Raw genomic sequence first — 25,370 nt, 5'->3', positions numbered from 1 at the left:
ATGTAAGCTGCCTTGAGCATGGCTTAACTATGGGAAGGTGGCATACAAATAAACGACAGTAATTGGTGATGAAAACCAGATTTTGTGATGCAATTCTCCAAGCGCACAGTGCATACAGGAAGTGCATATATCAGAGGAAACTGTGTAGAATATAGGATTTTGTGAGGAGGGTGTGCAGCCAGATCTACGGCTGTTAATGTATTTTATTTTAGCCATCAATTTCAAAGGTCTCAAAGAGAAGACAACAGAATCGACTAGCGTGTATGTCAGGCATAGGCAAACTCGGCCCTCCAGATGTTTTGGGACTACAACTCCCATGATCCCTAGCTAACAGGACCAGTGGTCAGGGATGATGGGAAGTGTAGTCCCAAAACATCTGGAGGGCTGAGTTTGCCTATGCCTGGTGTATGTAGTTTGCCTGACATGAGCACAAACTAAGGAGATTGCATAGAGAGCATGCAAAATGGAGGCGCAAGGGCAGCTGTGACAGCAGCAGCCAGTGGATCAATGGGATCTTCCTCCTATTTGAATGTTCAAACATTCCAAGGTTGCAATGCCAAGTTGGGCCTTGCCATATGTTGCAAACAATTCAGCCCTTTGCTGAGCATCCTTCCTTGCGATGACAATGACAACACTTACATTCGAGGGACCAGAGAGCTCCACATACAGTCTCTCAGCTTTCTTTCTACATACCTTTAGGACCTGCTCTAAGTTCTCCAGTTTGGCTCGGAGCTGGTGCTTCTCCTTCACAGCCAAATCACGTTCTTTGGTCACTGCGGCGAGGGTTTCTCTAAGCTGAACATAGTCTGTTTTCACCTAAACAAGAGCAGAGGAAAAACTGAGACAGAACATATTGCATTTCCGCAGGTGCCATCAATGTGAAAGAAGAACCACATGATTGACGACTGTCAATTAGAATAGAATTAGAATAGAAAATTAGAGATTTGGGGAGCTTCCTGGCCTTCCATAACACCTCAGCAGTGCCACAGGCTGATAGCATCCATGCTATGCCTCATTGAGGCAGTAATTGATGCAAAAGGGGCCCAAACCAAGTACTGAATACATATGCATGCTTCTACTTCTCAGTGGTCCAATACTGCTCTATTTGCAATCCTTGTTTTGCTGATTTCATTTAATATTTTAATTTTCTGAGATTGTTAATTTGGGGTTTTCATCAGCTGTATGCCATGATCATCAGAATTATAACAAATAAAGGCTTGACATATCTCGCTTTGCATGTCATGAGTCTATCTCATATATTAGTTCCACCTATTAAGTTGAATTGCTGAAATAAATGAACTTTTCCACGATATTCTAATTTTCCAAGTTTCACCTGTGTGTGCAATTTTATGTGCCAGAAGACTACCCTTTATTGGAAGCACCTTATATTTAAAGGGTTCTGTGTTCCAAATCTAGCTTAAAGATAAAGAACTCAAAGAAGGGGGGAGAAGGGGTTTGAAGTTACCACCAGAACGGTAGCCTGAGAAGGCACACAAGGTTGCTCGGTCACAGTCTTCACCGCTACAGTGAGATGTATGCCAGGGAAGCTCACAGAAGCCAGAGGAATTTCAGAGTACGGTTTCCAGTGGCGAGAAGCAGTTGTCTTAGTGAACAAGTGCATGCATTGACGCTAGAGGCAACATTTCCATTAACCACTCTGACACCTAATTTCTAGAACCTCCAAAGAAGGGAGCGAAACTCTGAAGAATGACAAATCGCAGCAACTCGCACTACAAGTCGTCTCCAAAAGGCAAACAAGCAGGATAAAGCGGGAATAGTGATTCATCCTGGGACAGCCACTGGAAAATAGGACTGCCCAGTGGGGCTTGCTAGGGTGAAACACAGGGAGGCCAACAGTAGGTGGCGCCAGAGCCAATGACAGGCAGAGCCAACTCATGCTAGTTTTGCACATACACAAGACTAATCTCTGCTGGGGTCTGTAGGATGAAACTGACAGGTAGTAGCATCCCATGGTCTGGCTTTAAGTAAGAAAGCAGACAAGGGAGTGGGGGGCTGAGGGGAGACTGAGGTTGGTGGGGCAGTGGGGCAATCACACAGGGTCCCCGGACATTTCACGGTCTATTGATCCCTGTGCCACCACTTTATTTCCCGCTGCCCCCACCCAGGCCCTACATGGTACAATACTGAGTCCAGTCAGGGTTAAATTGGAACATAAACTTCTGTTTATTTATTGCAGTTTAACAAGCGTGTGGTTTCATAAACGGTATTGGTCAATTACAATCATGGGGTGCCTATCCAGACCTATAACTTCCGCTACCTGCTCTCACTCACTCAACCACATCTCAGATATTTACTTGTCTTCCTAGCTCCTAACTATTCCTGACTCAGCTTATTTTTCTACACTAACTCAACCTACCCACAGACTCTATTCCAATTCACTCCCACTCCAACCAACCACCCAACTTCCAATGAACTCTCCCCTTCGCCCCTCCCAGAGCTGGTTTTATAGTCCCTCTGACTCCACCCCCCTGGGTTCTGATTGGGTAACCTGTTTAAGTATTTCACCTCCAGCACTCTCATATGTTAACTTCACAGGCAGTGCCCCATTTGCCCTAATAAGATAGCCTCCTCTGGTGCTGCCGCCAGCAAACAAGACTAGCTGGAGCAAAACCAGTAGCTGCCACAGAGCTTGAGCTCAGAATTTGGGGGTTCCTTCACTCGGAAACTTGGGTTTTTAATTTATGTGTTTGGCAAAGCAGGTAGAGAGGTGCCCAGGTGTGCTGGGTGTTGCTTAAACACTGCCCCCTGGCAACAGAGCCTCATTTTCTCCTTCCCTCTAGATTTTTGCCTTGAGCTGGGTGCACAAGCAGCAGCTGATTTGGTTTGCCCCGTCCCAAATGTGCTCATGGAATCTGTCAATCCCGTTTGTTCATGCTTATGCAAGTGGATCTAATGATCGCCTCTGCAAGCTGCTGTCTCGGGAACATATGGGCCATACATGAAATGAAAATTGCGTTGGAACAGCGAAGCCCCCCCCTCCTTCCCCAACTCCAGTGGCAGCAAAAGACGGCTGACCTAGTTTGAAGGACTGCTAGATACAGCCCTCCTGATTCTTATAGAAGACTTTGCTCCAAGAACAAATTATAAAGCGGTAGCCAAACTAGCCTGTGACCCCAAACACAAAGATGGTCCTGTGGCAACTTAAAGAGCAAAAGATTTAGTATGACACTAAATCACAACCAAATCTGTAGGTCTTTTGTTTGTTTGCTCTGGGGTAATTCCTCTTTCAATGATTCAAGGTGCCCAGAAACATATTTGCACAGTTCAGCTGCGGTTGCCTAAGAGCATATCCACATCACCACCATCCCATTCCCACAAGCCAGGTGTGGGAAACCTTTGCCTCTCCTGATGTTGCTGAACCACAACTCCCATCCAAGCCTGGCTAATGAGCAGGGAGTTGTAGCTCAGCAACATCACGAGAGCTACAACTCTCATGTTTCCCACTGCTGCTATAGGCTAACAGCAGACTCATTCCTTGGCTGTGGATTCCTGATGTAGCCAAACTGGTACCACTTGTGAGCAACAGGGAGGGATGAGGAGGACTGGAAGGACTCAAAGATTTGCAGAATTATATCCTGCCCAATACACACACACACACACACACACACACAAACACACAGTGGTACCTCGGGTTAAGTACTTAATTTGTTCTGGAGGTCCGTTCTTAACCTGAAACTGTTCTTAACCTGAAGCACCACTTTAGCTAATGGGGCCTCCTGCTGCTGCTGCACCGCCAGAGCACGATTTCTGTTCTCAACCTGAAGCAAAGTTCTTAACCTGAAGCACTATTTCTGGGTTAGCAGAGTCTGTAACCTGAAGCGTATGTAACCTGAAGCATAAGTAACCCGAGGTACCACTGTATATATATATATACACACATACACATACACACACACCCCTTTAGAACAAATAGAGATTGATCCAACGGAATTTCCCTGTCAAGGAAGACACTGGAACCCTAGACAGACAATAGGTCTAAAGGTAAAGGTAAAGGGATCCCTGACCATTAAGTCCAGTTGTGGCCGACTCTGGGGTTGCGGCGCTCATCTTGCTCTACAGGCCGAGGGAGCCGGCGTAAAGCTTCCAGGTCATGTGGCCAGCATGACTAAGCCGCTTCTGGCGAACCAGAGCAGCGCATGGAAACACCGTTTACCTTCCCGCCGGAGTGGTACCTATTTATCTACTTGCACTTTGACGTGCTTTCGAACTGGTAGGTTGGCAGGAGCAGGGGCCAAGCAACAGGAGCTCTCCCCGTCGCAGGGATTCGAACCGCTGACCTTCTGATCAGCAAGTCCTAGGCTCTGTGGTTTAACCCACAGCGCCACCCTCGTCCCTCTCAAGGAAGAATTTCCCTCTCAAGGAAGAAACTGGAACCCTAGTCAGACAATAGGTCTACATGCATTCAAATAATGCATGGAGTGGAGCCCCTGGAGACCGGCCCCACACATATCTCCCCACCTATGCTCTTGACCTTTGCGCTTTCAGCTGAACATGCTTGGAATCACCTTTCAGATGTATGCGCTAAACAAATAAACAAAAAAATTAATGGGCCGTTTCCTCCCTATTTCAGCTTTATTATAGGTTTCTGTTATAATAGATGGGCTTCCTCCCTTTTAAACATGGAGTGGGGAGGAGGGGAGACAGACCCTTGTCATAGCTCATTAAGTACCAGCAAAATATTCCACACAGCTTCCCACACCTCTCCTCACTCTACCCAGCCTTATTCTGAATACTGATTATTTCCAGGCAGACTTAAGAAGAGAGAGTTTATCTGGCACGCAGGCATGCACGCACATTTCTGAGCAACTGTAATTAAGAGACCTGCTAATGAATTTCCCTCTTTTAATCACAGCTACCGGCGAGCAGATTATGAAACGTGGCTCAGGAACGTTGCTGTGAACATGTGCTGCAAAACATCTCCCTTTATTTCCTAGCCCCTCCTGAGAGGCTACAAAATGAAAGAATGGACAGAGAGAGAGAGAAAAGGAAACAAGTAATTCCAGGCTTAAAACCCATTTACATTCTACATTTAAAGCAATATCATGGAACTTTAAACAGAAGAATTAGTTTACTCTGCCTGTCATTGGCTCCAGCTCTATCTACGTTTGGCCTCGCAGCCCTACAAGTTGCAATGGGCACTACCACCTGATGCACCTGATGTATTTTTTGCTCTATAAGACTCACTTTTTCCCTCCTAAAAAGTAATGGGAAATGTGTGGGCATCTTATGGAGTGAATGCAGGCTGCGCAGCTATCACAGAAGCCAGAATAGTAAACGGGATCACTGCTTTCACTGCGCAGCGATCCCTCTTGCTGTTCTGGCTTCTGAGATTCAGAATATTTTTTTTCTTGTTTTCCTCCTCCAAAAACTAGGTGCGTCTTGTGATCTGGTGCGTCTTATAGAGCGAAAATACGGTATGTTTCGCTCCAAGCAAAGAGGCTTAAAAAGACATTTCCCCAGGACTTCTAGCAAATAATGAGTCGCATCCGAGGCGTCTGTCAGCCACTGTATTGTATTTTATATCCTTTTGTTGTATTACTGGTGCACGTTGCACTTTTGCCCTATTTATTTGCAGGTTGCTTTTAATAAGCAAGCTGATCCTTTGAATACTGTCCAAACAGGCCTGGCCCTCTCAGGTGGTGAGGTGAGCACCTTTGCCTCAGGCATCAGATTAGGAAGAACAGTGGATCAGTCCCCTGCTCAAGCCCCCAAGATTACACCAACGGGGAGGGGAAACAGTTAAAACAGACTTCAGTCAACAGAATAGAATGGGTCATAGAATCATAGGACCTCTGCTTAAACACTCCAAAGGATGGAGTCCTAAAACATTTAACTCAAGTGTCCAAAGACACATCTCTGGCTTACAATGAAAATGCCAGACACAATTCGGTGTGTGTGTGTGTGTGGGGGAATTCCATGGCTTTGGGGCTGCCCCAGAGACTGCCCTTTCCAAGGCCACCATTCCACAAACTTCTTGAGGGTGATGGAACTATCAAGGTAGTCCCCAGAGCCCATTATATACCGCCCTGAGACCAGCAGGTATAGGCCAGTATATATAAATTTAATAAATAAAATAAAATTTTAGCACCCAAGAAAGTCCGTAGGGACCAAAAACCGTAGGGAGAAAGGTGTTACACCATTTATCACGGTAATGCTTCCAAGAAGTATTTGCTGCTGGTGCAAAGCAGCACCTGTGGCCAGCTCTCCCGCAATGCCTTGCTCTGAGGAAGGACTCTGGGCAGCCTAGAAGTGTCTGTACTGCTGTCGCTAATGGAGCAGGAAAAGCTACTCAAAACTCAGAGCTTGGCAGCAGAGCAGTGGGGAGGTTGGTGCACCTGAAGAAGATGGCAGCAGCAGCAGCAGCAGAAGGTCCACCTGCTTCATCCACAACATTGTGCTTCCAGCAGATCATTGGCCCAGAGATCAATGAACCCCCCAAACAGTTTTGGCCACTCTACTGAGAACTTACCTGGTCATACTGAAGTGCCTTGTGAGATATGCTGGCATACTGGAGCCTCAAGCAGTTCTTTTCATGCACGACATTGTTCAGTTCATTTTTCTAGACGAAAAAGAGAAGAGAGAGACTAAAGCACAAGGCGGCATCTTCAATCCCAGCGACTTCAATCAACCAGCAGAATGTGCCTTGGCTGACCATGTTGGGCACTCCAGGGTGCTGCCTTGTTGTGAGTCACACCAGTGGTCCGACACCCAGCTCAGTATCACTGCAGCTCTCCAGGATTTCAGATTCTCCCAGCCCCACCTGGAGATGTGGGGGTTAAACCTGGAACATTCTGCAAGCAAGGCAGATGCTCTGGCACTGAACTATGGCTCTTCCCCCAGTTGTGGGGATTGTACTTGGGGCTCATAACCCAGGAAGGCAGCCCTAAACTTATGGGACATCTTAGGGAGAAGAAAAGGCTAAGGAGTAGACTCTACACAAATCCAGAGTGGAGTCCCTAAGACAGTTGGATGGTGCCTTGTTCCTTCCAGCAACTCTCCTGAAGCTAAGCTGGTGCCAAGCGTATTGCTCTGCTTTGCTTTGGACCACATCAGCGAGGCTGTGAGGAGGGTCTCGTCGTCTGGGCAGCCCAGGACCTCCATACACCATGCCCAGGCTTGCGACCCAGAGAGGTCACTTTGGTGCTACTAATACAGCTGTTTGACTTCACCCCCGGAAGTGCACTCCATTGTTCTTTGAGACAGATGAACGCCAACAATAACTTTGGGAAGGGAGCAAGCTGGAAACACACAAGGATGGGGAAATAGGAAGCTGTCTTATACACAAAGCTCTGGATCTTGCTGGACCAAGCAGAGAAGAGCTTTTGCTTCTGGCAAAGCATAGGCTGTGTACACACCATACATTTTAAGCACATGACTTCCCCCAAAGGATCCTGGGAACTGTCATTAGTTATGGGTACTGGGAACTGTGAGGGGTAAACTACAACTTCCAGGATTCTTTGGGGGAAGCTGAGTGCTTTAAATGTGTAGCATGCGTGCAGCCACAGCATCTGCTTGGCAAGAGTGAATTGTTCCCTCCTGTTCCTCACTAGTCTGACCACATCTGTTGCACTGTGTTTAGTTCTGGGTACCACCTTTTGAGAAAAACCACATGCCACAGCCATCAAGTTCAGGGTCAGAGTTGCGCAGTGGTTACAGTGTTGGACTAGACCTGGGAGACCAGTGTTCAAATCATGAACTCATCAAGCTCACTGAGTGACTGTGGGCCAGTCACATCCTAACCTACCTTACAGGGTTTTTGTGAGGACAAGGTGGGGAGGGGAGAACAATGTGCTTCACTTTGAGCTCTGTAGAGGAAAGGTGGACTACAAATGAAATTATTATTATTATTATTATTATTATTATTATTATTATTATTATTATTTTCTACCCTGCCCATCTGGCTGGGTTTCCCCAGCCACTCTGGGTGGCTTTCAACAGAACATTAAAAACAGAATAAAACTTCAAATATTAAAAACTTCCCTAAACAGGGCTGCCTTCAGATGTCTTCTAAAAGTCTGGTAGTTGTTGTTCTCTTTGACATCTGACGGGAGGGCGTTCCACAGGGTGGGTGCCACTACCGAGAAGGCCCTCTGCCTGGTTCCCTGTAACCTAACTTGTTGCAGTGAGGGAACCGCCAGAAGGCCCTCAAAGCTGGACCTCAGTGTTCGGGATGAACAGTGGGGGTGGAGACGCTCCTTCAGGTATACTGGGCTGAGGCTGTTTAGGGCTTTAAAGGTCACCACCTAGCTCGCTGACCACTGAGCTGATGGGATCTGGGAGTCTTATAACACCTGAAGAATGACAGATTCCTCACTCCTGCCACCTGCCTCTCCGCACAGTTGGATGGGTGTTTGAAACTCAAATTTATCAGTTAAATAAAAGGGGGGGGGGGTTTGAAGCATCTTGTTAATTTGAAGGAGGTGCTTTTTGGCCTTTAACATGGTTTTATTTATTTATTTGGTGCCTCTATCTTGGAGCTAGGGGTCAGCGATGCCTGCTGTATTTCTGAGAAGTTAATTATCCCTCACTCTTTCCACACAGGCAGTGACACAGTCAAATGAGGTCCACCATTTAACCTATTCAAAATCAATTTCTTCCCTGCCCCAGCAGCTGCTGATGAAGGCAAGGAGGCTGGAGAGAGATTAATAAGTCATGAAACCAGCCACTATTAGCCACGGGACACAACCCTTTGAAAAGAGAAACACTTCTGAAATATTATCAGACATATTTAAAGAAAGAGAGAGAGAGAGATTGAGAAGCAGGCAAATGCTTCCAGGCTTCTAGAATGTTTGTTATCATCAGCTCATCAGTTACTGTGTGTCTTCACTGGCTCACCATTCAGTAAATATGCAATCAAAACCTTCAATCCATTTGATAAACAGAGATAAATGCAAGAAACATAGAGGGGCTTAATTTGAAAAGAAAACCCCACACAGACAATAAGGCCATGTGCAGGAACCACGGTGGGCTTTACGTCTTAGTATCAACAAGATTAAAAGCGCCACAAGAAAAACCAACCAGCTCAGTCAGTTTTCGTGTTAACATTCTGATCTGGCAGTTTGCTTTACATCACCTTAAGACATGGAGATTCTATCTCAGCAGAAACACAAATTTTGCATGTGCCTATAGAATCCTAGAAATGCTTGTTCTTCCACATCCAGAATATTTTTGGAATATCCCCCACAGCCATTCTCTAAATCATTGTTAGCTAAGCAAAATTATTAAAAACAGACAGACAAACTTTCCCTGCAAAGTGAATGCAAGCATTTTGGGAGAAGACTGCAACAGAAACTCCCCAAAAAGTCCATATATTTTAATTGACAACTCTTTGGCATCTATAAGATCAGATAAGAAACCCCCTTCCTCTTCTGGTTAAGCGTCCCACTTTAATAGGAAGTCAGAATGCTGAACAGCTTTAACATGCTTGCGTTCTGTAAAACCCTGTAGGAGAAATATGAGCTCATTTGCGAAGAAAATAAATGCTTAGAATAAAATAAAAGTTACCTTACAGATCATTTGCATCTTTGCAGAAAGAAAGCCAGAATCTCTTCCACGGTTTGAAATAAATGAAACATTTTCAATATATATTAAGTGTGTGTTTCAATGGGTACAAGGCCAACAGATAAACAAAAACAAAAAAAAAACCACAATTGGGAGATGGCTCCAGTAGATTTAATGCAATCTGACACCACTGTCTGTGCAGCAAGGTTCTACATTGCCTGGAGTTAAGCATCTGTTGTCCTGCATTCGTTAGCGCATGCATCAATTTTTTTGCATCTGAAAACAAAAGCCCTGCCCTTCTGGAATGTAAAATTATGCAGTTAGGGTGGGATGGGAGAGAGAGAGAAAAACGTGTTGGACTTTTTGTGAGTTATCGTCTTTCTCTGCACTCAACGCACTGCCCAATAGTGTGTTCCCATCTTCCCACCAGGATTTCTCACAGCGGAGTTGGTTGAGTGACCTAAAAAATTGGACGCAGTCTACCTGCCATGTATCACAGTCTGTTGGATACTTCAGAATGCCCCAACACTTTCGTTAGCAGCACTAGGCAGGCAACAAATCAAAATCAAACAAGCCTAGGAGCTAACAAGCCCCTTGATGGGCTGCATTTTGGCTTGAGAGTCACAAATTGTACTGGCCTGGCCTTGACGTAGTTCAAGAAGCTAAGCACAGGAAACGAGAGAGATTGAGAAATGCTTGGATAGACTTTAAAATAGCAATTTGACTGGCTGCTACTGGCAAGTTAGAGTACATCCGGAAGAAAACATGGAGATACTACTACTGACCCAGATTGCAGGGTTGCTGCAAAGAGTTCTGAAATAATACTTGCCAAGATTTTCACCCAATCTTAGTCGGTCCAGCATGAGACTCCTAACCTCAGGCTCCTGGGTTGGAGCCCCGCATTGGGCAAAAGATTCCTGCACTGCGGGGGGCTAGACTAGATGATCCTCGTGGTCCTTCCCAATGCTATGATTCTGTTATCTCTTCTATGACTCAGAGGTGAGGAACCTGAGATGCCCAGAAGTTGCAGGCCTCATAACTGGCCTTGGGCTGGTGGGGTCCAACAATATCTGGATTGCCACAGGATTATCCAGCCTATTGTTATAAGTAAAAAAACACTGCTCTTTTCCCTTATGGAGTACCCAAGAGCCCATATAGAGTCCTTTTGTAGGTTCTCTATTGGTAGGACAAAATAACAGAGACCATAGCTGTCAACCTTCCCTTTTTGGGGGGGAAATTCCCTTATTCCAGCGCCATTTCCCGCTGCTTCCCGCTGCTATCCCGGATTGTTAGATATCCCATAGACTGTCCCCGGGACAGGTGAGGCTGCTGATCCCTTATTTTCAAGGCTGCTGATCCCTTATTTTCAAATCTGAAAGTTGACAGCTATGACAGAGGCCAACCAGAGAATACAGTGGTACCTCAGGATAAGTACGTAATTCGTTCCAGAGGTCCGTACTTAACCTGAAACTGTTCTTAACCTGAAGCACCACTTTAGCCAATGGGGCCTCCTGCTGCTACTGCGCCGCCGGAGCACGATTTCTGTTCTCATCCTGAAGCAAAGTTCTTAACCTGAAGCACTATTTCTGGGTCAGCAGAGTCCGTAACCTGAAGCGTATGTAACCTGAAGCGTATGTAACCCGACGTACCACTGTACTGAGAAGCAAAGTAGCTAGTAAGCCTGATCTTTATTAACTGTTGCAACAGGGTGCCCCCTTCACATGCAGGAGAAGGAGGACCTCAAACAAAGGTGTGCCCGCCCTTATATAACCATTTTTAATTGCCCGCCCTGGAGTCCAAGACCATCCCCAGGTTGTATATATGCATAAATGAACCGCATATCCTAAAGACAACACGGTCTCCACTGTGCCTCATTCCAAAGGAAACGCAAACCCTGGGGAAGTGCCTGGAACCACTGGAATATCGCACTACTTGGAGATTGCGGTGACGTGCCACAATATTCATGAATGGAGAAGTGTTTAGTAACAAGAGTCGCTAGAGCACGAGACTCTTAATCTCAGGGTTGTGGGTTCAAGTCTCATGTTGGGCAAAAGATTCAAGCATTGCAGGGGCTAGATGACCCCTGTGGCTCTACAATTGTATGTTTCTATTATTCTACCTGCGGTCTGACTCTGAAGTGCTATAGCGCAGACACGGGTTCACCTCTGTGGTAATAACTAGGGGCTGGTTTATGAACTCCTGTATTTAAAACCAAAATCTGTGCATCGGTGAGGTCTGGTTTACAATTTGAACTTTAGTGCTGACATAGTTGAAGGTGTGGGGGGGTGGTTTGGAAAGGTGGGAGGGGGAGAAAGAGTGAACTGTGGGTCAAGCTACAAAAGGGCAAGGAGGTGGTGACATTTAAAAGCCTCTGCTGTTAACAGCCAAGTGAGAAGTCAGCTAAGCCACACAGCAGGGTTTCCCCCACCACCACCTTAATGGAGAAACCATCTGCATTTTAAATAAGCTCACTTCCATAATGAGGGTTTCTTTTTAAGATGCAAATGAAAACATGTCCTAATAAAAGATGATCAACAAAAGGGTGACTGGGGCTCCTTCCTAGCCTAAAAGCACAACATCAGATAATATACAGGGGGTAAAAATAGCAGCCACGGAAATCAATAAAGTGCCCACCCAAGCCATGGGACTGTTTCTCTGTAATCAGGAATTGGTTCCCGCAATCAGATATGTGGCAATTAAAAAGCAAGAGAAAGAACAACAAAAACCTGAAACCATTTCAAACTCCTTGTTGGTTCACCTATTCAAGGCTGCATCTCTTTAAATTGCATCCTGAGACAGGCAGATGTTAGCACTGAAGTAGCCAAAGAGATGTTCTCCAGATGTGATTCCCACCATCATCAGCCAGCGGTTAAGGATTGATGGGGTAAGGATGGGAAGCATCATGCAGACTACCCTGGCACTAACACCTGCTTGTGTCAGGATGTGATCAGTGCCGGGTTTATGTATCAGCTGAACAAGTGATAGCTTAGGGCCCCACTCTTTTGGGGGGCCCCAAAAAAATTGAAAGGAAAAAAAACCCGGATGTACATTTCCAAAATATAAGATAAAAAAGAAATAAAATAAAACCTACATGCAGCAACAGTGTTTTGTTTTGTGTAGGCTCCTATGATGTAAGTAACGGGCGCCGCCTGCTAGCCTACTCCCTAAAATATCACTGGTTTACTCATTTCTATATCAATTACCGTATTTTTCGCTCTATAAGACGCTCCAGACCACAAGATGCACCTAGTTTTTGGAGGAGGAAAACAAAACAAAAAATATTCTGAATCTCAGAAGGCAGAACAGCAAGAGGGATTGCTGTGCAGTGAAAGCAGCAATCCCTCTTGCTGTTCTGGCTTCAGGGATAGCTGCGCAGCCTGCATTCACTTCATAAGACGCACACACATTCCCCTTACTTTTTAGGAGGGAAAAAGTGAGTCTTATAGAGCAAAAAATACGGTACTTTGATAAAATACACATTTTGTTATGTGCAAATGGCTTTAGATACCCATTAGGTCCATAAATGACCATATAGCATATATTCAACACAAAAAAAACAGCGACAATTTGTTGTTGACGAAGGACAGCTGGACATATAAAGGGCCCCATTGCCTTCAGTAGCTTAGGGCCTCAGGAAACCTAAATCCGGCCCTGGATGTGATTCAAGAGCAGTAGCCTTGAAACATGTGAACACGTGTTAACATATGCTCGAAGCGCATGGTGCCTATGTTCGCATGTGATCCAATAGGCTCCCAGGATCTCCAAGACATCACCACAGAACTTTCTAGGGTCCCCTCTCTGATTACTGACCACAATCTTATGTCCAACCTCACAAGGCTTTTGCAAAAAGAGCAGGAAAAATGCTGTTTACGGGTAGAAGCAGTGAGGATACAGTCTACTTGGGTCTCAGTTCAGTCCGGAAGGGAGAGTTCTATAAAGAGGAGACACCCAAGCCAGTAACAAGGGGTGAGGTGATCCCCTGGGTCTGTTATATGGATTGGAATAGGAGCAGGGTTGTTAAGAGAGCGCCCCTCACTCAGGAACCGAAGTATTAAGCTGTGGAGGAAGAAGCTGTGCTGTGTCAAAAGAATTAACCTGAAACATCTGCCATAACGAAAAGACCTAGAGAGAAGTAACAGGAACTGAAGTGTAACAACTAACTTTTGGGTAACGGAAGTTTAAGGAAAGCTGTGCATATACTACTGTGATTAAAGCCTGTGACATCTTCATACTTACCGCATTTTTCGCCCCATAGGACGCACTTTTTCCCCTCCAAAAATGAAGGGGAAATGTGTGTGCGTCCTATGGGGCGAATGCAGGCTTTCGCTGAAGCCTGGAGAGCGAGAGGCATCGGTGCGCACCGACCCCTCTCGCTCTCCAGGCTTCAGGAAGCTATCCGCAAGCCTTGCAAGCCCGGTGGGAGTTCCCGCGGGCTCACAAGGCTTGCAGGCAGCAGCCTGCAGCCCCGGCGAGTGTCCGCAAGCCTTGCGCGCCCGGCAGGAGGTCCCGCCGAGCGCGCGAGGCTTGGGGCAGCAGCCTGTCGCCCGAAGCACGGGGAGCCCTCCGGAGGGTGCCCTGTGCTTCGGGCAGGTGTGCACAAGGCTTGGGGCGGCAGCCGCGGCGGGGGGGGGGGAATAATTTTTTAAAATTCATTTCCCCCCCCAAAAAACGAGGTGCGTCCTATGGGCCGGTGCGCCCTATAGGACGAAAAATACGGTAGTTTTAAGTTAACTTCTACCTGAAAGAATGCATCTCCTGACCCAACTTTGTTTCACCGACTCTTTTTGTAAATAAAAGTTTCTTGCTTCATCTGCCTGAGACTCCCTGAATCAAAGTTTCTGTCACACATGACCCCCCAAAAGAAAGCCTGTGGTAAATTGTAGAAATTTGTTCAACTGGCGTACCATGCAGTAGGTCCACTATATTGAATTGGGGGCAGTTAGTGGGGTGAGTCTGCTACACATGCCCCCGGGACCAGTGCTATTTATCTAGAAAAAGAGGTGCCAGAACTCACCACAAACACCTCCCTTTTTCTCTTATAGTGGCACTGGCACCCACCGGAAAGGTGCCAACTGGAAAGGACTGAATTCTGGTGAGTTCTGGCTGAAAAACAGCCCTGCTCAGGACTGGTCTAGAAACAACCACGTAAGCAAAGACTACCATGCCATTCAAGGCAACATGCAAAGTAAGCCACAGAGAGACTGGGGATTAATAATAATAATAATAATAATAATAATAATAATAATAATAAATAATAATTACTAATAATTAAATTTCTATGCTGCCCTTCACCCGAGGATCACAGAGTGCTTTACATTACAAAAACTCAAAACTACATTATCGTAATGAATGCACTGGAAGGGCAAGCTCCAAGAAATATCAAGAAAAGCAGGAAGGGTAAGCCCAGGTTTGGTGTCTGGATCCTTATCCATGACAAACAGATTTTGGTGCACTCTAAGGAGATCTTTATTAATCACATCCAGCTACATTATCAAACTTTTTTTTCTGTTTTGCTCTGCTCCTCCCATCTCCGCCCTCAGCTACTGGGTTCCTGCCCAGGACAAACCCTCTAAACATGAACTTAAAGGGTAGTTAACAGACCCCCAACACCAGTTTAGCAAATAATGATCATCTCCGTTTCCAAGAGAAGCTAAGAAGCTTGAATGGTAAATATTCCCTATGGATCTTGAGCTATGACAACCATGTATATTAAAATCAATGTTTGTGTGTAGGGCATTAGGAAGATGGAACATGGTGAAATTTCACCAGACACCCCATGCATATCTTTCAAGGCTTTTCTTGATGTTCATAATGTCTGGAAACTTGCATTTGTGTTGGTGGTGCTATCAGGGAAAGGGAATGTATAGCCCTCCAGATTTTGTTGGACTCCACTTCCCATCAGCCTCAACAAGCATGGGTCATGGATGATGGGAGTTATAGCCCAACGACACTTGAAGGGCCACCATTCCCCACCGCAAAGTAGGATTAATGAAAGCTGAGGGTTGTAGAGAGGCAAGCTTCCTACCAGATTCTTGCATTTAGTGGCAATCTCAGTGGAGTTACAAAACAGCAGCCATAAATTTAACGCATCGTACCTTTGCACAGTGCAAGGAACTGAGAGCAGCAGGGACCTAGTGGGAATTCACTTTTGGATAATTAAAGTACAGTAGCAGAAGATTAAATTTGTGCAGCCTATTTTAAAAAAACGACTGCTCAAAAGCTCTCATGCTTTTATATTTAATTTGCTCAGCACCATATGTTCTGCCGATACCTAGAGAATCTCTTCCTCTCTCATATCTTACCCCCACCTCTCTTCTTAATTTCATGAAATCGAGGATGGTGGACAACAGAAAAAGAGCAGAGGAGTCATTAAAAGGGAGACACTTTCAAAAGGTGCATCCCGTGATAGGGGTCTGCATACCAGGGATTTGAACTGACCACAGGTTTGGTTTTGGATCCCGATTTGGCGCTTTGGAAAACAATCTGCCTTATTCCAAGGCACTCCATACGTTGCTTGGGGATTCATTCAAGTCTACATCATTCCTCACCCACCCCATTCAGAAACTAGAAACCACTTTGAGTAGATGCTTAATCACATCTGCTTCACCTTGTGACACCCTGTATACACCCTGCTTTACCTCTGACAAGCAAAAAAAACAAACACCTAAGGGGCACCCCCTTCACCTTGGGATTTGGGGTGCCTCTAAATCTGATGCACACGACTGCATCTCCTCCAACAGCATTTCATAAATTAAAATAGGGGGATTCTTGTGCAGTTGGCAACACATCTCTCCACAAGCATCACCTTCAGCACTTCCCCAGTGGGGAGGCATATGTCGTTTTGTGGTTTGCCTCAGGTGTCAAAATGTATTGGGCCGGGCCCTGCTTTTCTGACTTATACCTCCTTAAGTTACTTAAATTACTTAAGTGCCAGATTTATATATAATCTAAACAAGCTATAACTTAGGGCCCTGGTCTCTTGCCCCCCCCCCCAAAATTAAAGGACTACATTTGAACTGTGTATTACTTCTGAATAAAGATGCTTTGGCTTAGACTATTATCTTCTTAGAGACCTAAGAGAAGGAGCTGGGTTCTGGGGAAATTTGGCATCTGTGCAGTGCCGCGTTTACGTGTAAGCTAAAAAACAAAACAAAACTGGATGCACATTTCCAAAATATAAGATAACAAACAAATAAAATAAAACCTACATACAGCAACAGTGTTTTGTGTTGTGTAGGGTAGGCTCCTATGATGTAAGTAATGGGCCCTGCCTGCTAGCCTGCTCCCTAAAATATCACTGGTTTGCTCATTTCTATATATAGGGTGCCTACATTCTGCATGGACTGGTTACATGGCAACATGTGCAAATGGCTTTAGATACCTATTAGGTCCATAAATTACCATATAGCATATATTCAACACAAAAAACAGCAACAATTTGTTGTTGACAAAGAGCAGCTGGACATATAAAGGGCCCTATTACGGTACCTTCAGTAGCTTAGGGCCTCATCAAACCTAAATCCAGCCCTACTTAAGTAACTGCTTGTTGATATGTAAATTGAACAGCAAACAGTCACTCTGGCAAAACTGTAGATTTGCCACCCCTTACCAGATACTCACAGAGAAGCCCTGGGCGCTAAAAGTGTCTTCACCCAACTTACAGCTCCCCCCCTCTGCCCCTCTCCAGTTCCAAATGGCAAAAATGCTGTTTTCCATGCATGCGCCAAAATACGCCGACTGGCAGTAACTCTCCAAGGTTTTAGAGAAGGGTCCTACCTGGATATAATGGGGACTGAACCCGGGGCCATCAAAATACAGAGCAGATGCTCCAGCACTGAGCCACAGCCCTTCCCCGAGGGACTAATCACTTCTCATTACTCTGTCCCAGCTCCTTACTCTCAGCATCTCATCACTCGGGCGCAAACTGAGCCAGTGGTGGGTCAACGAGCACATCTTAGCTTCAAACCAGCACCCTAGCAAAGAAGCAAGATGATGTATACACAAACATGGAAAAGGTTGAGAGAGTTGGGTATGTTTAGCATGGAAAAGAGGAGACTGAGAATATAGAATATAGAATATAGAATATAGAATATAGAATATAGAATAGTCTTCAAATATCTCAAGGGCTGTCACATGGAAGAGGGAGCAAGCTTGTTTTCTCCTGCTCTGGAGGGTAGAACACAAACCAATGGATTCAAGTTACAAGAAAAGAGATTCCAACTAAATATCAGGAAGAGATTTCTGATAGTCTTCTTCTTCTTTGGTGATCACTCGTAGCCGAGAAAGATGGTCTTCCATAAACACAGTTTTAACAATGACTGTGGAGGCCAATTCTGGATCCACACGTCCTTCCACAGTGGGGACATTGGTTTCTGGGCGGGAGTTGATCACGGTGTGGATTTGCCAAGTGTGCCTTCCTCTTAGCACATTTCTCCCTTGCATCCTGAGTTCGAGTGCCTTCAAAGCCCATGACACCTTTGGTAAAGGCTGTTCTCCAACTGGAGGGCCCACAGGCCGGTGTTTCCCAGTTGTCAGTGTTTATAGTACATTTTTAAAGATTTGCCTTAAGACTGTCTTTAAACCTCTTTTGTTGACCATCAGCGTTACGCTTTCCAATTTTAATTTCGGAATAGAGTAGTTGCTTTGGAAGACAATCACCAGGCATCCATACAACATGACCAGTCCAACAAAGTTGGTGTTGAAGAATCACTGCTTCAACACTGGTGATCTTTGCTTCTTCCAGGGCACTGATGGACTCTCCTTCCTTGGAGGTTTTTAAGCAGAGGTTGGATGGCCATCTGTCATGGCTGCTTTAGCTGAGATTCCTGCATTGCAGGGAGTTGGACTAGATGACCCTTGGAATCCCTCCCAACTCTACAATTCTATGATTCTATTAACCAATCCCAAGGCATGGAACTTCAACTTCCCCCATCACAAAGTCCTTCCCAATGATAAGTGATGGGCACTTTTAAAGTTAAGGAAACAGAAACCACTTGATGAAAAACACATTATACGTCACCACATAAAAGCCTGGAGCTTGGAGAAGGGTGGGAAGTGGGAGGGGTGGTTTGTTTCATTTTAAAGACAAAGAAAGCATTGCCTTCCCCGGGTGTTAAAAACCAAAGCAAAACACAACCTTCTCTGGGACTCTCAGCCACTAGTGCAATTGCCAATGCAATTAATGGAATTGTTACATTTCAAAGCAACTCCGACTGTGTGGGTTCCCAAGCGCACTGCATGCAAGGATGCCAGGAGCAATTCTAATTTGAATCCTGGGTTTCTTCTCTCTCTCTCTTCCTCTCCCCTAGACCACCCATTCATGTTTGCCTCGTAAATGAAGCAGGGGTTACTGCAGAACAGAGGTCACAGACATTACAAAGCATGATCCCAGGGTAGACTCCCTCAGGCATATCCTTAAAAGGAAACACACAAAGCAGAAGCAATTGTTTTACGCTTGAAAATGTAGGGCTCAGGAGATGCTTGGGGAGTCTGATACTTGTGAATGAACCGATTCGCACTGTTTGACCAAAGACGGGGATTGGGATTTAGTTGTCCATCAGATTCTGTCCTTCTGGTAACACTGCAATGCAGTTTGGCAGTTTAGATATCAAGATATACATTGAAATATGTAAAGGTAAAGGTAAAGGGACTCCTGACTTTAGGTCCAGTCGTGGCTGACTCTGGGGTTGCAGCGCTCATCTCGCTTTATTGGCCGAGGGAGCCGGTGTGCAGCGTCCGGGTCATGTGGCCAGCATGACTAAGCCGTTTCTGGCGAACCAGAGCAGTGCACGGAAATGCGGTTTACCTTCCTGCCAGAGCAGTACCTATTTATCTACTTGCACTTTGATGTGCTTTCAAACTGCTAGGTTGGCAAGAGCAGGGACTGAGCAATGGGAGCTCACCCCCTCACAGGGATTCAAACCGCCGACCTTCTGATCAGCAAGTCCTAGGCTCTGTGGTTTAACCCACAGCGCCACCCGCTTCCCTATTGAAATATGTACTTGGAGGTAATTTTTTTAAAAGTAATAATTGCATTGTAGTGCAGAAACGGAGCAAAAAAGACTTAAGGGCAGAATCAGCAAGAGTGATGCAGAAGAGAAATCAACAGGTTTGTTCATTCCCTGGTAAGACTGATGTGTTTATTCCAACTGAGAGAACAAATTCCATTGGTGACCATCTCATGGCAAAGAAACAGGCACTGCTTAGCTAGACAATGTTTACACTTCCTGTTTTATTTTATTTTTATTTATTTATTTATTTAAGGTTAATATACTGTTCAACATTCAGAATTTCATAACATTTATAATGGGCTTTAGGCTCATTTACCTAAAGTAAGTACAAGTAAGCAGCACTGAACTAGATAGTTATGTATGCATAGTTATGTATAATATTGCATTGTTAGATTCTGGTGCCCTGTGGAAGTTATGGACTGTCGCTCTAGTCTCTGAAGAGTGGTCAATGCTGGGTGGAGCAGAACAGAATTGTAGTTCTAAACATCTGGAATACACCAGGTATGGGAAGACTGACATCCATTATCGCAGCAATCATTAAAAGTATATGATCTCCCATGCTGTAGACATGAGACTTTGAACCAAACAGGGATGGGGGGAGGGGAGTTCAATTCAGTTTATATTTAAAGATGAATCTACCAAATCGGAACTTATTGAAACAATACAAAACCAAATTGCAGCCCTCCTTTAAAATCTGGACTGATATGAATTTTATGATGCAGCCGGTGATTAGCAAATTGCACCTATGAGGGGCAAAGGTGCATAGGTAAAGGTAAAGGGACCCCTGACCATTAGGTCCAGTCGTGGCTAACTCTGGGGTTGCAGCGCTCATCTTTATTGGCCGAGGGAGCCGGCGTACAGCTTCCGGGTCATGTGGCCAGCATGACTAAGCAGCTTCTGGCGAACCAGAAAAGCGCACGGAAATGCCGTTTATCTTCCCGCTGGAGTGGTACCTATTTTTCTACTTGCACTTTGACGTGCTATCGAACTGCTAGGTTGGCAGGAGCAGGGACTGAGCAGCGGGAGCTCACCCCGTCGCGGGGATTCGAACCGCTGACCTTCTGATCGGCAAGTCCTAGGCTCTGTGGTTTAACCCACAGCGCCACCCACATCCCTTGCAAAGGTGCATAAGGAGGAACGAATCGGTGAAAATAACATTAAAGGTGCACTGCAAAATGTGCATGTTAGTGAAAACCGCATACAAATATGTGTTTATTAGAAGAATTTTGCACCAAACTCTGGAGAATTTTCATAAGGATTTTTTTTAAAAAAATGCGAATTACTGCAGGAATGTAGAGAACTGAATTTAAGACTGGACAGATCAATTCCCAGGCCCAGATAATATTTGATTCAGCGTGTGGGCTGGGGATTGGATTGTGGCAGGAGTGCTAAGGAATAAGGCACCCCACCCTTGTCAACTTCGCCTTTGAGCCGGTGCCAACAACTGGGCTCAAACCCTTCTGCCCTGACTGGGCTAGGAGAGCTGGGAAGCACTTCAGAGCTGGGAAGCACTTCCAGAGACCTTCCACTGCAGGAGAGCAGGTCTAAGTGCAATGGACCCACAACTTTGAGCTGTGAGACCAAACTCAGCAGCAAAGTCAGCAGAGTATGAATTACACGAACGAAAGCTCTGAAGCGTAACTTCCTCGAAGCCTTTTTACAGCTACTGCAAACTAAAAAAAAACTATAAACTAAGACTAACGGAAAAGGGACACGGGTGGCGCTGTGTGTTAAACCACAGAGCCTAGGACTCGCTGATCAGAAGGTCGGCAGTTCGAATCCCCGCAACGGGGTGAGCTCCCGCTGCTCGGTCCCTGCTCCTGCCAACCTAGCAGTTCGAAAGCACGTCAAAGTGCAAGTAAATAAATAAGTACCATTCTGGCGGGAAGGTAAACGGCGTTTCCGTGCGCTGCTCTGGTTCACCAGAAGCGGCTTAGTCATGCTGGCCGCATGACCCGGAAGCTGTATGCCGGCTCCCTTGGCCAGTAAAGCGAGAAGAGCGTCGCAACCCCAGAGTCGGTCACCACTGGACCTAATGGTCAGGGGTCCCTTTACCTTTACCTAAAGACTAATGGAGGCTACTGGACTGCATGAGTGTTATAGTTTCTTATGCAGTCATCTTATCTCTACACAGGTAACACTCAGACTCCCACAGTCGGGCAGGAGCGTAAGAAGCGATGAGCAGATTCCGCCGCCTCCTTTCTGAAAACATCATGAGATTCTTACAATGGGAGGGGTGAAATTTCCACAACCCTTTCACTCCACAGCTGCATCTCCACCTCTGGGGGCCCACTTTGGCTTCCTCTGATTTAGTAAGTTCTGTTGGACGTTTGGCTGCAGCTCATGCTTTACCCACTGAGCTATCCTAATGTATCATCTACCTTTTTTGTTACCCACCACCAGCACCACAGTGTATGCCTAGCTGAAAAGGGGCAGCTACTCTCTATTGCCTGGTGTTGGGCTAAGATAGGATGGAGGGTGATGCCTTTGAAAAGGTCATTCGCTCCAGTTATCCCCCAATGCAATTATGCCGGGCTCCAAACCACCTTCACAACCTCTTAGTAACCATCCCAGGGGAAATAGCACTAAAATGCAATGGGTCAAATGGTGAGGCAGCCCTAGTAGAATCTGATTAGTCTGTCACTCTTAGCTGTAATTTCCCAACCCCAAAGCAACCTGACACTGGGAGCAAGCAATGAAGAAGAAGAAGAAGAAGCGGAGGAGGAGGAGGAGGAGGAGGAGGAGGAGGGGTTTGGACTTGATAATAATAATAATAAATTTTATTTATACCCCACCCTCCCTGGCCAGAGCTGGGATCAGGGCAGCTAACACCAGTAAAATTACAGTAAAAACATAATAAGGGGGAGGGAACCAATTTAAAATACAGGTTAAAATGCAATTTAAAATGCAGCCTCATTTTAAAAGTAACCCATAGATCAAAACCATAAGGGGAGGGAAACATAAGGGTCAGACTGAGTCCAAACCAAAGGCCAGGAGGAACAGCTCTGTCTTGCAGGCCCTGTGGAAAGATGTCAAGTCCCTCAGGGCCCTAGTCTCTTGTGACAGGGTGTTCCACCAAGTTGGGGCCAGTACTGAAAAGGCCCTGGCCCTAGTTGAGATATCCCGCCTTTCACTCCCCTTAAGGAGTCTCAAAGCGTCTAACAATCTCCTTTCCCTTCCTCCCCCACAAGAAATACTCTGTGAGGTGAGTGAGGCTGAGAAACGTCAGAGAAGTGTGACTAGACCAAGGTCACCCAGCAGCTGCATATGGAGGAGCGGGGAAGCGAACCCGGTTCACCAGACTACGAGTCTACCGCTCTTAACCACTACACCACACTGGCTCTCAGGCATCAGTCTGGGAATGTTCCCTGCCTGAAAGCCTGGACAGCCATGAAGAGAGTTGAAAGCAACTCAAGAGACCCAGAGATGGAAAGAAGATAAAGTACCGACCAGAGAAGAATGGCAGACCAAATTGATGGACTATGCCAAAATGGCAAGACTGACGGGAAAGATCAGAAATCCGGAAGACCAAATTTTTTGTGAAAGACTGGAATAACTCTGTAACGTATTTGAGAGACTACTGTAAACAGTTTGAAATCTTGTAAGGTGACATGGACTTTGGAAATGATGAGTAAGTAATAGATAGTATAGTAAAGGTAAAGGACCCCTGACCATTAGGTCCAGTTGTGACCAACTCTGGGGTTGCGGCACTCATCTCGCTTTACTGGCCAAGGGAGCTGGTGTACAGCTTCCGGGTCATGTGGCCAGCATGACTAAGCCGCTTCTGGCAAACCAGAGCAGCGCACGGAAACACCGTTTACCTTCCCGCCATAGCGGTACCTATTTATCTACTTGCACTTTGACGTGCTTTCGAACTACTAGGTTGGCAGGAGCAGGGACCAAGCAACGGGAGCTCACCCCGTCGCGGGGATTTGAACCGCCGACCTTCTGATCGGCAAGTCCTAGGCTCTGTCGTTTAACCCACAGCGCCACCCGCGTCCCTTAAGTAGACAGAATACAGTAAAAGATGCTAAAATGAAAGACTGAATTGGAACCCAAGGAGGGATGGAGGGAGGTCCGAAGGTTCGGAGAACCTTTTGTTTTGTTTTTACTATTTTCTGTTTCTTTAATACTTGGATTGGTTATGATTGTTAAGAATATTATGTAAAAACCAAATAAACACACTTAAAAAAGAAAAGATGAGAAAGCGACTCAAGAGACAGCATGGCTTTTCAAGGTACATGGGTGTGTTTTCCTTGCACTAATTGCTTAAAGAAACACATGCAATGGATTCTAAGCCACACACAACAGGAGAAGGGCCATAGCTCAGTGACAGAGCTCATGCTTCTCCCTGGTTCACCCTCCAGCATCTCAGGCATCAGGCTGGGAATGTTCACTGTCTGAAAGCCTGGGCAGCCACGGCCAGTAAGGCCTTGTCCCACTAGTTTCCCCCAGTAAAGCCCATAGTTCACAGCTGAAGGTCAATTGGGTTTTCAGCAGATTGCTGCTTGTTTCAATTCAGCGGCAAATGAACCATAGAGCTGGAAGGGACCACGAGGGTCATCTGGCCCAACCCCCTGCAATGCAGGAATCTTTTGCCCAACACAGGTCTTGAACTCACAACCCTGTGATTGAGAGTCTCGTGCTCCACCGACTGAGCTATCCCAGGAATCGTGCTTTCCAGGGAATAACTGAGAGGCAAACACAACACCACTCAGTCTCGCGCTTTCCAGTCACCATCTCTTAGCCTAGCCTACCTCACAGGGCTGTTGCGAGGGTGAAATGGGGAGGAAGAGAACCATGTACATCACCCTGAGATCCTTGGAAGGTGAAAGTGGTCAATGAATGAAATAAATACAAATAAAATGATACTGAGCTAGGCAGACCAAGGATCTGACTTAGGATAATTGTCAGCTTATGCAACCCGTGACCTCACCAGCACATTGGTAGATATTGTAAGAATCTGCCTAAGAACCACCAGACAGTGTGGTTAAGAGTCCTGAACTAGGGAGACCAGGGTTAAAATCCCAACTTAGCCATAAGGCTCACTGTAGTTATTATTATTATTATTATTATTATTATTATTATTATTATTATTTGTACCCCGTCCATCTGGCTGGGTTTCCCCAGCCACTCTGGGCGGCTTCCAACAAAGATTAAAAATACATCAAAATGTCACACATTATAAACTTCCCTGACTATGTAACCTTGGGCCACTCATGGACTTTCAGCCAAGCCTACCTCACAGGGTGGTTGAGACTATTAGGGTGAAAAAATGCTATTTTCCTGCTTTGGCTCTGAATCTAACAGTTGTACTATATATATATAGTATATATATATATATATATATATATAGTATATATATATATATATACAGTTGTGTATATATATATATATATATATATACAGTTGTACATATATATATATATATATATATATATATATATATATATATATAATCAACATTAATAACATGCTGGCAAGCCAAATTTGGAAATGACAGTGGGAAATGTACAGATTTAAGGTTTCCAAAAATACTGAAGTTGTTTGCTTGTTTGCATTATACAATCATAGAACTATAGAGCTGGAATGGACCCAAGAGATGTCTAGTCCAACCCCCTGCAATGCAGGAATCTTGGCTAAAGCATCCATGACAGCTGGCCATCTAACCTCTATAGTGGTACCTCAGGTTACAGACGCTTCAGGTTACAGACTCCGCTAACCCAGAAATAGTACCTCGGGTTAAGAACTTTGCTTCAGGATGAGAGCAGAAATGGTGCTCCGGCAGCGCAGCGGCAGCGGGAGGCCCCATTAGATAAAGTGGTGTTTCAGGTTAAG

The 25,370-nt window shown here is 45.5% G+C and overlaps 1 protein-coding gene across 2 annotated transcripts in view; it reads right to left on the bottom strand.

Annotated features, from left to right (window-relative positions):
* The window catches only part of RIMBP2 (RIMS binding protein 2), a 288,471-nt gene that overhangs the window by 92,633 nt on the left and 170,468 nt on the right, over positions 1-25,370 (bottom strand). For both annotated transcript variants that reach the window (XM_080985025.1, XM_080985024.1), the window contains exons 4-5: positions 6,491-6,580; positions 694-816 (exon numbers count right to left, since the gene is read on the bottom strand). In XM_080985025.1, coding sequence (XP_080841151.1) covers positions 694-816; positions 6,491-6,580 — 213 coding nt within the window. The remainder of the gene's footprint in view (positions 1-693; positions 817-6,490; positions 6,581-25,370) is intronic.

Source organism: Podarcis pityusensis (assembly GCF_964106645.2).
Source record: "Podarcis pityusensis genome assembly, chromosome: 16".
Taxonomy (NCBI): Eukaryota; Metazoa; Chordata; class Lepidosauria; order Squamata; family Lacertidae; genus Podarcis; species Podarcis pityusensis.
The sequence above is the reverse complement of the archived record's forward strand: the minus strand, read 5'-3'. Positions and strand labels throughout refer to the sequence as shown.